Source organism: Syngnathoides biaculeatus, chromosome 4, assembly GCF_019802595.1.
Source record: "Syngnathoides biaculeatus isolate LvHL_M chromosome 4, ASM1980259v1, whole genome shotgun sequence".
NCBI classification, from domain to species: Eukaryota; Metazoa; Chordata; class Actinopteri; order Syngnathiformes; family Syngnathidae; genus Syngnathoides; species Syngnathoides biaculeatus.
The window spans coordinates 27,589,677-27,602,090 of NC_084643.1; the positions used below are offsets into that span (position 1 = coordinate 27,589,677).

The following is a 12,414-nucleotide window of genomic DNA, read 5'->3' on the forward strand; positions in this document are numbered from 1 at the left end:
ATATTAAATATAGTTTTTAGAAATAAAAACTAATTTTGAGGACCACATACTATGCTTGCTTCTATTTTAATGTTCATTTCAGTCATGTTTTGAGAGGAATATTTTTCTGGTTTCTGGTACTTGGTGTAAAATGTTTTAGAACCACTGCCCTAGATAACAAATGATTAACGGGGTTTTGTGTACAATTGCGACTATCAAACATATATCTGTGGTTACATATTTAATCAATTACAAGGAAGCATATAGCAACACAATCATGCAAAAAACAGGATTTAATACATTTCCTATGGTCATTAAAATGGAGGACAAGCTTTTTAGTGTGTGCTCAAAAGCAGTTTGAAGCACTTTTACTAGCGCTGCAGGCTCAATTTTCATCTCAGGAGAACTTTAAGGGCATATTTCTGTATGTTGTGCAAGGATTGCTTGCAATTGGCGTGCGTGTGAGCAGAAATTTCCTCCAACTCTGGGATGCCCCATTTGTTTCAAAGTGTCACCCATGAAAGCGCCTCAGTGGGTGTCACTCGCCCCCACTGACAGAGGTGGTACCTGGAAAAGTCTGCCGGGCTGATTGGATGACGATGACACCCAAGAGGCGCGAAGCCAAATGAAGCGTTTCCCCCTCCCCCAGGTGTCTCATTCACTTTCAGTCGGGAACTTTTCTGCCCCTCCTCTCCAACGCCGAGGAAATAACAGCGTGCGTTCAAGCTCAAGCCATCTTGTCGACCGCCGACGGTTCGAGCCTTTCTGTCGCTCCGTCCACAAGCGCGACAAATCCCGGAGCGGCTTCGCGCAGCTTTGAGCATCAATCGAGGACGCGAGGTGGGCCGGTGGTGGGCTCCCTATTGCGAGGCTTCTAGGCACGCACGTGACGGGCTGGGATTTACTGGATTTAACCAAATCATTTCATCACTTGTATGGAATTATAACAGCTTTGCCGTAAGTAGTTTTCCTGCTTTTACAATTAATACTGTGTTACATGTGCTGTTAAGAAAATAACAAAACCAAATAAAAGAAGCTTTTGTGTAACAATGAACACAATAGTTGTTATAAACGAACTGAAATGTTTTTAGGAATACTGTAATATCTTTTGACTTTTCGGGGACTTCTTAATAGTAATATTGGGGAACGGGTGCCCGAGGATGCTGTACTGTTCTCATATAACCTTGAAGTCCTGTCGCAGATGTGGCTTTGAAGTTATATGGCGTGATGCTGATAACTGATTTACAAATTAGTTATACCACCAATCTCATCTCTACGGAACTAAAATTATTCCAAAAATAGTATTTAAAAAATATATTTTTTTGTATAGATGCAGCAGGTGAAGTTATGGTATGATTATTCTGAGCATCTCACCTAAGTGTATTTTGCCACTCTCCAAAACTTAAATAAACGTTTTTTGAAGTTTTTAGTAATACTTAGTTTATTTTTGTTCTCATTTCATGTAACATGATCTTTTTGTCATATCAGGTTTTTTTCTTTTTTTTTTTTTTGGTGCTCTTCAAATGTGCTCCTAAATATCTAAATTATGAGGTTTTCCCGTGGTGATTTTATGTACTGATTTATAGAGGAGAACATTTGACTACTCCAATCAATGCCACTTGTGAATGAGGGTGTGCGTCTGTGCGTAGGCGTGGTTGGGGGGTCTGCCCTCATGTGCAGTCTGACCCCACAGGAAGCCTTTGTGCACTCGTGTCAAACTCATTTTCATGGCTGCCCAAATCATAGTCATGGTCTCCCTCAGACGGCTGTTTTGTTTATGAAAATCTATTAATCAATATTGACCTTACTTTGTGTTTTCATATACACAATTGCCTGTGCATTGTCCTTTTTTTTTTAAAATAAATCAAATACTGTGTCTTTTAAAAACAAATTGAATTTAAAATTACGAGTCATGGAAAATAGGGTGGACCAAATATTTAAATATACAAAGATTGTTGATTTGGGGAAAAAAAAAGTCATTCTTGGAATTGCAGTTAGAAGTTTACATTTTAGTGGAGATTTGCAGCAAAAAAAGAGAGAGAAAAAGAACAAATCAATTTAAGAAGAAATATGAAGTACCATGTTTCATTTGCCTTAGCCATGAAGTGATGTGGTCAGGCAGATCTGGCCCCAAAACTTCGAGTTTGACACCTTTGCACAGCCACTGAAAATTGAAATTTCTCACATTTGTTCTCCATCCCGACTAAGCTGGTCTGAACATGATTATTTTGAACGAGAATAACATGTTAAAAACCACAGAAACAACAACAAAAGCCTCTGCTTCTGTCTTTTTGTCAACAGATGATACAAAATATAAAGCAGATCCTGTGGTTATATTGCCTCTGTGGAGCAGCAACTGCAAGCGGTACGTTACGGTCACTCCCCTTTCTCCCTGCTCTCCTCCAATACCTCTGACAAGGTCACATTGAGCCATGTGCTGCTGAGTGACGCGTGGCCGGCCACGCCTCACGGTGAAAACGTTGCCCTCTGTTCTTAAAACCGCAGGTGTCAAACATATGGCTCATGGGCCAAAACTGGCTTGCCAGGAAGTTCAATCCGGCTTACAGAATGCCTTTCAAAATGAGAAAAAAAAAATGCCGGTTACCCTATACTATGAATTATATAATCATCAACTGTTTGTTAGTTAGTGAACATGTCTCGGCACTATCCTGACATAGGATTGCAAAAGAAAGCCAAGGGGCAAATTGCAAATTTTCTTTAATAAATGTGACGATGCTAATCTTTTGAACATGGATAGTTCATTAGATATCAAGATTTTATTGTGGTGACTTTAGAGCCTTGCATTAAATAAGTAGAAAACAGCAACTTATTATTCATATTTCACAACTGTACCTGCTCAGATATTCAGTGGAACACGTTAAAGAAAGCGAATAATCTGCTTGCGGGACCAAATCAACTGTAGAGCTGCAAATAAAGATATGACAATCGAAATAATCCCTTTCTGTAATATTTTTATGCATTGAAAAAAAACAGCTTTGAAATAATACTCCGTACAGAAAAAAAGTGAATACACACAATTTGACTGTATATCTATCCGTATTATCTGCCCTAACAAAATATACTGTACTGTAAAATCTAAAATCAATTTCTGTCTTGGGTGATAAAATATGCCGTGTGTTCCCTGGTCGGGCCCACTTGACATCAAATTAGGCAGAATTTGGCCCCTGAACTAAAGCGCAATGAGATTGACACTCCTGCTTTACAGGAACCTCAAGGTGATCGTGTGTCCTAAGACCTTTGCTCCTGGGGGCCCCATTGGCCCCTGAGGCTCTTCTTGGCCTCTGGTCTCTGTCTGTCTCTGAGGACGGAGGGACACCTTTCAATTAGACCGAGTTCCCGGTCTGGAAATAACAGCTGGTTTCACCTCTCATCCTAATAAGGCCATCGGTTAAACCTCGCACACTCATGCCTGGAAGGCAGTCTCACCGCCGTTTCCAGAGCATTCCCTACATCATTCCTCTTCAATACTCCCCCACCACCACTTATCCACCCCTCGGAACCCCTTCGAGAAAAAAAAAAAAAAAGAAGCAAATTCCCTCCTCACCACATGAGTCAGTGTGATTCAGCCTGTTGCCATGTTGTGTTTGGTTGTCTGTCTGTGTCCTTTGCCTCTCTACTCCAAAGTGGACTGAGATACAGTCAGCAGAGGCAAAGTAGTGGTCACCCTGTCTGGTTCAGAACAAGGCCTAGTTTAGTTCTTAACTGTGTCGAGAAATAGATACAATCGAGGGGAAAAAAATCCATGCGCCGCAATGGAAAAACTGCGACCACTAGTGTTCCTGTCTGGGGAAAAAACACATTTTAAGGGGCTGGATACCCTATACAGGATCATTTCTTTAGTTGAACCGCAAACAACACGATTGTCAAGAATGAAGCACATTTGCCTGGCTGCTGTAACTATATTATAATAACACAAATACAGTAAATTGAGAAAGACAAGGAAAGTGTGACTCTTACAGAGATTTTTGGCAACCGCTGGCCCATTCATTTAGGAGACAGTGACTCTCCACGCTTTGCTTTATAGCTGCAGGTACACATGAAATTAATGATATAGTTACATATTATTATGAAACTCAGCTATATACTGTATGTACAGTATTGGGATAGCTTATACGGTTTTGATTGGGGGTCATAATCAATATTGCAATATCAAATTTCAAATTACATCAAAATTATTTGCTGATGGTTGGCCACTCACAAAACTATTTGTAGTACTCCGCAGACTGCGTGGCAGTTCGTTCACTCGCATTCAGCCACGCCTTTACATGCGCTGTATAGTCTATATTAAATTGGGCATCATTTTGGAGCTGAGGTGTGACTTTCCAAGCGTAATTTTCAGGCGCATGATGTTTCTAACAATTTGTGTGGTTTTCTTACACCCTGTCAATTGAACTGAGTCTGGCAATAGTAGAGATCAGACTTATGGTGGTACAGAAGCTGTGCCATTAAAGGTCCAGGAGCCTTGAAGTTCAAATGTTGCAGTACCCTTTAAATCTTAGTACACTATGGGGCGCGTTAGTGTAGTGATTCTCTACTAGTGGGTAGTGATGCAGTTTTTACATGTAGTTGTATACATCCTCAGTTCCTTTATAAGGCGCTCTGACAGGGACTTTAAACATGAGGAGTTATGTTTAAAAAAAATTATATATATATATATGTTTACGAGAAAAACATGTCCTTTATTGTTCCTAATTTCTAATTTCTGTGAAAGTGGACCCCGACTTAGTAGCAATTGAATGATGGGGGTCCCTGGATGAGAACAGTTGAGAACCACTGGGGTAGTGTGTTTATTAGGACCAGAAATAAAAACCATACTACAGTATAGCATATCCCCATTTTTTTTTTTTTTATTAAGGATGAATGTACTGACCCTCTTTTGTTTTGTTTTCCCTTTCAGTCGCCAACACGTTATCCATCATCAAGCCAGTCACTGGTTCCCTCTCCGGGAAGGTCAACCTTCCCTGTTTCTTCTCAACTATTCCGACCTTGTCACCAGCAAACCCCAACACCACCGCCGTTTTTTCCATAGACTATTTCCGCATCAAATGGACAAAAATAGAGGGAGGAGTCGAGTCAACAGTGCTCGTGGCACAAAATGGGGTCATCAAGATTGGCTCCAGCTACAGGAACCGGGTATCTGTGCCCAGCCATCCCGAAGATGTGGGAGATGCCTCGTTGACAATGGTAAAGCTGCTTGCTAGCGATGCGGGCACCTATCGCTGTGAGGTCATGTTCGGTATTGAGGACACCCAGGATACAGTTAACCTCAATGTTGACGGTAAGGAGATTCCTGTCTATTTGACAGTGATATGTCTACTAAAGATCCTGTACTTGAATGTACATTGTGATAGTTAATGAAAAGAAAGAACTGTTAGCAACTAGACGTGTCCTCCCATCTACATGCATGGCCGTCTTCCTGCTTGCTCTCCATACTAAAAGCATATAGTCTCAATAATTAGTGCTCCAGTGAATATAATGAAGCGCTCTGTGTTACTGCCTATTGCTTTCCATTTTGACATTTACTAAAATGTTACTTTCGCTTTTTATTTACTTATTATAACAACTAAAGAAGATGTGAACCATACGTATGATAGTTGACCATAACTGGCCAGCCAAAAGATATTGGGCTCTATTTATGCAGCGGCCACATCTGTGGCATGCAGCAGCTTTCTGGCATACTGTACCTTGATTTTCATGGAAGCGCAAGATTAGCTGTGCCTGTCTGCCAGTTTAGCAACCAGCTGTGCGTTTCAGCGTGGCAAGGGTGTGTCCTTTGAAACGCATCCGGCGAAGTGACGATTTGGTGGCAGCAAGTCAGTCCAAACGTATCCCCGCTGAGGCCACGACTGCTGTTCTAACAAGATTTTTGTAAATTTGATCATGGCTGCGACTTCTGTGTCATTACCTTTGATGGTGGTTGAGAATCCCTACATCATTTCCCTCGCATGTATTTCATGCATTTTTAATTAGCTCGATTTGTCACTCACCATCTTGTTTTATTGCAGCGTTTCACCTTTGCAAACTCAACCCATCCCCTGGAGATTCTCGATTCTCGCTGATGTTGCCGCATACATGGATGGCATTATTCTGTTTGTGTCCAGGTGTTGTCTTTCACTACCGTGCCAACACCAGCAGGTACACGTTAGACTACGAGAAGGCCGTCGAAGCGTGCTACAACATTGGCGCAACCATCGCAACATCCGAGCAGCTGAAAGCCGCGTACAAGGACGGTTTTGATCAGTGTGACGCTGGCTGGATTGCTGACCAAACAGTGAGGTGTGTTGTACTTCAAACATGTCTGTAAATCAATGACATTCAATGCATTTGCCCACATATCGAAGAGTTGTAAACTGGATCTACCTGTCACTGTGTCTAGATACCCGATTATAAACCCCAGAAAAGGTTGCTATGGCAACTTACAAAATAAACCTGGAGTTAGATCCTACGGAACCAGGAAACCCACAGAGAAATACGATGTCTACTGTTATGTGGAAAAACTTTATGGTAAGACATACTCTCTAGTATATTTTCATTGACGACGTACCGCCAAAAAAACAACATTCACAGGCACGCTGCCTAGTAGTCACCCAATAAAAAAAACAACGTGACAATGATGTTGTAAAAGTATCTGGCATTGATTCTGACGATCTTCGCTGCGTGTTTTTCTTATCACTCAAGTTCCAGACCGTGACTGCTGACAAAACACAACAGGGCCTTCTAATGACGGTTTAAATCTTTGAGCTCAAGCCCAGTCTCCTTTCAGTTGTTCCTCCCACTGGCATTTCGACTCTTCAGCTCAGATATTCCATTGCAGCATCCGATATGAAGCTCATTTCATTGTAGTTAAATACAACTGCAGAATGACATTTCCACCATTAGTGTGAACAGATGCAGATGGCGGTGTCAGCCACAGAACAAAACCCAGCACGGAGGAACACGTTTTCTATGTACTGGATTTTCTTTTCTTTCTGGAGCCAGCAGTCATATTTGTTTCAACATGTTCATATATTGACTGTTGATACATTTGTTTCTGCATCTGTTTTGGAAAAATCCAACATGGCCATTAACGTAAAATCTGATAATAATCAGATTAATTACCACATTTGATTGAACATTCTGATCAATTTGAAAGAAAATAAATGGTGAAGAAAATCTAATCAAAAGTTACTAAACAGTCAGTGTAACCCCCAAACTTGTGTCACGCTTTAAGGATGGGTGACCACTATAAATCAAAAGAATTGATATATTATGGGAGTGGTTGAAACGTTCCGCCCTGGAGTAAATGAAAACATGTTTTCAGCCTTTTGTTCACTTTGGTACTGTAGTTTGATAAAGACCTGCAAGTAGAGTACAGTACAGGTTTGTCACCAAGCAGCTCAACTCAGAATTGTAAACACTAATCCGACATGCGCTTTGACCGCAGGATGTTTACACGGGATGGCAAAGCTGTGTCAGCTCCATAAACAGAGTGAAATCATAGCAGTGCAACCCAAAAATTCATTAGAAAAAAAAACAGGAAGCAATGAACACAGGTGCATGATATGTGCAGGCATTATAGATACCAGTAATATTGTATGTCACCCCCATTCCATTTCCCTTGTTGGATTGGCCTTTTTTTTTTCGTAGTGATATACAAAGTTCAGCCAGAGGCAAGTTGAGGCTTTTTTATTGGCCTGCTGTACAGCTGGAAAACGTTGGCCTCACAGGGCTGAGGTCCCGGGTTCAATCCCGGACCCACCTGTGTGGAGTTAGCATGTTCTCCCTGTGCCTGTGTGGGTTTTCTCCGGGCACCCCAGTTTCCTTCCACATCCCAAAAACATGCAACATTAATTGGACACTTTAAACTGCCCCAGAGCAGGACCCGTAGCTCAGTGGTTAGACCACTGGTTTGGTAAACCAGCGGTTGCGGGTTCATATCCGACTGGGGCCTCCACTCCCTGAGAATGGTTGTGTCAGGAAGGGCATCCGGTGTAAAAAAAAAAAAAAAAAAAAAAATTGTGCCAAACATATATGTGTGTTCATCTGAGATGACACCCTGTGGTGACCCCGAAAGGGACAAGCTGAAAGAAACTTTTTTAAATTGTGATGGTGAGTGCAGCTGTTTGTCTCTATGTGCTCTGCGACTGGCTGGCAACCAGTTCAGGGTGTACCCTGCCTCCTGCCCGCTGACAGTTGGGATAGGCTCCAGCACTCCCCGCATCCCTTGTGAAGATAAGCGGCTAAGAAAATGGATGGATTGATCTTTTATATTTACAATTTATTTATTATATTATTTATTGTTTTATTATTTAGTACAACAGAGAAAAAAAATCTCATTAAAATCACATTACACATTATTGGGTTTTTTGGGGGGGTCAGAACAGATTCATGATATTTTAATTCAAAAGATTTGAAGTATGAGCAAGGTCAGGGAGCAAATGAAATTCATCTCATTTGTCTGTCTCTTGAGGCAACAATCTATGACATTTAAACATGGGATATGGTTAAAAGGTTGTGACACAAAGTCAGATGTTAAACGAAAGCACACTATTTTTAAAATTAAGAGCAAAATGTGGAAAATGTTGAACACGACAAGATATCAATTTTATTTAACCTAAAAAATGTTGAATGCATTTTTTAAATTGTAATTTCGAATGTTTTTTATTATTTTTAACAACTTTTGCTTTGTCACTGATGACTAAATCCTTTGTTGCATTTTGTCATCGTAATTCCAGGTGATGTGTTCTACGCTCCCGTGCCCCAAAAAATGACTTTTGAGGAAGCGAAGGACGCTTGCAAGACGAGGAATAGCGAGCTGGCAACTCCCGCCCAGCTTCACGCTGCGTGGCGACGAGGTCTCGACAAGTGTGACTATGGCTGGCTTTCTGATGGAAGTGCACGCCATCCTGTCGCCGTAGCCAAAATTCAGTGCGGGGGAGGCCTGCTGGGGGTCAGAACCATGTATCGCTACAAGAACCAAACTGGATTCCCAGAACCAACGACTCAGCTTGGAGCTTACTGTTTTAAAGGTGAGCCCATGGTGTTTACTGTGTATGATGAGTGTCATGGAACATGGCGTTACCTGTGCGCTTACAACGTTATGTGTTCATATTTGGCTGCATTGAAAATTGGCATTAAAGGCTCAGACATTTTTGTAAAACAGTCCAGACGATGATCTCATTTTCTATTTAGTCCCACCCTTTCACTTTTTCCGCCCTGTACATTCCCATGTAGGTACCAAACAACACATTTTTCTCTATTTTGTGCACACTTTGTCACTTTCTGATATGGGTTTCAGCATGGTCAGCATTAATTAATTAACACATTTTTTCAAACTTAAACATTTACAGGTACCGGTAATTATTTTAACGATGTCCCAACCTTAACCTTCTCAGAACGCAGCATCCAGTTGACCTCACTGTCTTGATTTTTTTTTTCCAGTCCATTTCTGTAGCTGCAAACATTGGTTAAGGGGAGGGGTAGTGGTGACAAACTGTTTACCTAAAAACCATTGGTTGGATTCGCCATTACTTCAATGGGAGGATTCGTGACTGTTTTTTGCTCGAGAGGCTGAATATTTCCCCCTCCTCCTTCAGGCTTATCCTCCAACGATCTATTGATTGATCTGAAACACATTCACACACTCAAGTACTATTCAAACACAGTTTTAAGTGTGTCTTGGCGTAGCTTCCGCATCAGATGAGAGTTAATACGATTCAGTTTTGACGTCTTACGTGATCTCAGAGCCTATCCCATTGAAAAGATGCAAGTATGCGTAAAAATAAGGTCATTGTTGTGCCACGGGAAAAGAGGAGACGACGGCAATACATCTCACGACACGTCGCGCTTCACTGGAACTTACTGGACTGGGACAATTCTCAACTAATCAGCAACCCCAGGGCAAGGCAAAGCAAACGACTGATGATAGGTTTCTTTCAGAGAAGCAGCAGAGTCCCTCACCTGTCATCTCTTTTAGGCCAGGCTCACTATCTTCGTCCCTTTTCTGCCTTTCTCCACTCATTTCCGCTGTCAGACTATTTCACTCCGTCATTCTCACTTGTACTTATCAGAACAGACATTTGGATAATGGACAAAGCTACCGCCGGACTTCTAAATTCAGTCATCCTCGGTGACCCTTGACCGGGCCTTTCCATCTTTACAAACGAGAGCTTGAGCAGATAAGCCATCCCCTGCCTGGCCATTTAGTGCTCCGAGGAAGCCTGACTCTCGCGGTGATAAGTACCCGTGGAGTTCAGAGGGCATACAAACAGCCCACCCTTTCCTCCCCGCTGTGTGTTCCGTGTCGCCTCGCTCAGCCATTTGTATTCACGCCCCCACCTGACCGCTTTTCAAGTCCCCTTGTTTTGGGATCCACTGCATCATTTCCTGCCTTCCCGCTCACAGCCATATGTCACAAGACAAACTTGTGTAAACCATGGATTGCTACATCATTTAGACTGGTGTTTCTCAGCCTTTATTGAACTCAGGCCAGGCTTTCAGACTTGACAGTTTATTTTATTTTTTTTTTTACGAGGAGCACAATGACGGAGCTGAAATTTTTAGGGACACAAGCAGAAAATTGAGGGCTTTTGTAAATCTAATATTTCAATTTCTTCTTATTTTCACTGAATTATTGAAAAATACTGTAGTTTGGCCATAAATGCAGAGACTAGAATGTTTTAAATTCTGATTTTGTTATAAAGTTATGACACAAAATAAGACAACAAGTCATACATCTTAAATACTAAAAATGTAAACTTAATGTTTAGGCTGGCAGCGCCAGTATTCTTCATCATCATATTATTATTATTATGTTGTTGTTGGCCGTATCATAAGCAGAATTTGAAGATCATTAAATTTGTCTCAATGAAATACCTCAGTCAAGTGAACTGAATCCCTCAGTTAAAAAAAAAAAAGTATCCTGAAATGATGACAATATTGACTCGCTTTACTCGTAACTTTGCTTCCTCGTGTGTGAAATCTGTTCTTGTATAGTTGAACACTACTCTCAGGAAGCCATGACGTGTTCTGTTGTATGAATAACTGCAGATGGATACACAGGTTGGAACTAATTGAAGAGCAAGAAGTTTTCATTGTTTCGCCTGTCACTAAACTGCTCTAAATACAATACAATAGATGATAAAATATACTTTTATACATTTTTCTCATTAATACCTTGGACATACACCTTGGACCATGATGTGATCTTCAGTGAAAGCAGGGAGCTGGCAGAGAAACAATTAGAAAGATGGAGGTACGCAGTGGAATAGAGAGGAATGAAGATTGGCTGAAGTAAAACAGAATATATGTGTGTGAATGAGAGGTGTGGAGGAGGAAGAGTGAAGCTCCAGGGAGAAGAGATAGTGAGGGTGGATGACTTCAAATACTTGGGGTCAAAAATAGAGAGCAATGGGGAGTGTGGTAAAGAAGTGACGAAACGGGTCCAAGCGGGGTGGAACAGTTGGCGGATGGTGTCTGGTATTCTATGTGACAGAAGAATCTCCGCTAGGGTGAAGGGCAAAGTTTATAAAACAGTGATGAGGCCAGAAATGATGTACGGATTAGAGACGCTGGCACTGAAGAAACAACAGGAGGTAGAACTTGAGGTAACAGAAATGAAGACGTTGAGGTTTTCGCTCGGAGTGAAGAGGTTGGATAGGATTAGAAACGAACTCATTAGAGGGACAGCCAAAGTTGGATGTTTTGGAGACAAGGTTAGAGAGAGCAGACTTCGATGGTTTGGACATGTCCAAAGGCAAGAGAGTGAGTATATTGGTAGAAGAGTGCTGAGGATGGAGCTGCCAGGCAAAAGACCGAGAGTAAGACCAAAGAAAAGGTTGATGGATGTTGTGAGGGAAACATGAGGACAGTGGGTGTTTGAGAGGAAGATGCACGAGATAGGCTTAGGTGGAAAAAGATGGCTGTAGCGACCCCTAACGGGATAAGCCGAAAGAAAAAGAAGATTTTTCTCATCAATAAATTATATTTTTCAGAGTAATAGCACACATGATGATCCCTCAGGTTTTGTAATGTGGTTGCCAATCATTGAGTTAGACTTCACAGAAAGAAAAAGCTGAAATGAGGCCACAGGGAAAAAGGGTGTAATTGGGATCTGATCGCTTCCTGGATTGTCTTGTACAAAACAAAGGTCTCAATAATAGCAACAGCTCAAATGTTTCAGTGAGCTAACACACTCCCTTTTTTGAGCTGCCTCTTTTTTCCTCTTTGGAAAAATTGTGTCTTGCACCATACATCAGAGATAGTTTCATGCCGAAAGTGTACATTAAGGTGGGTTTACACAAGCTCTGTTCCACTGAATCGGAATCAGAATCATCTTTATTTGCCAAGTATGTCAAAAACACACGAGGAATTTGAAAGTTCTCGAAAGATGTTCCACTAATTTTTATGTGTAAGTCAATGATGATGAATCCTGGA

At 41.4% G+C, this 12,414-nt stretch overlaps 1 protein-coding gene across 1 annotated transcript in view; it reads left to right on the top strand.

Moving 5' to 3' along the window:
- The first annotated feature begins 496 nt into the window (after positions 1 to 496).
- vcana (versican a) overlaps positions 497 to 12,414 on the top strand; it is a 38,757-nt gene continuing 26,839 nt past the window's right edge. Inside the window, exons 1-7 of the mRNA XM_061816032.1 lie at positions 497 to 510; positions 629 to 819; positions 4,898 to 5,278; positions 6,102 to 6,276; positions 6,377 to 6,504; positions 8,715 to 9,076; positions 9,278 to 9,281. Of these exons, the coding sequence (XP_061672016.1) occupies positions 497 to 510; positions 629 to 819; positions 4,898 to 5,278; positions 6,102 to 6,276; positions 6,377 to 6,504; positions 8,715 to 9,076; positions 9,278 to 9,281 (1,255 nt within the window). The remainder of the gene's footprint in view (positions 511 to 628; positions 820 to 4,897; positions 5,279 to 6,101; positions 6,277 to 6,376; positions 6,505 to 8,714; positions 9,077 to 9,277; positions 9,282 to 12,414) is intronic.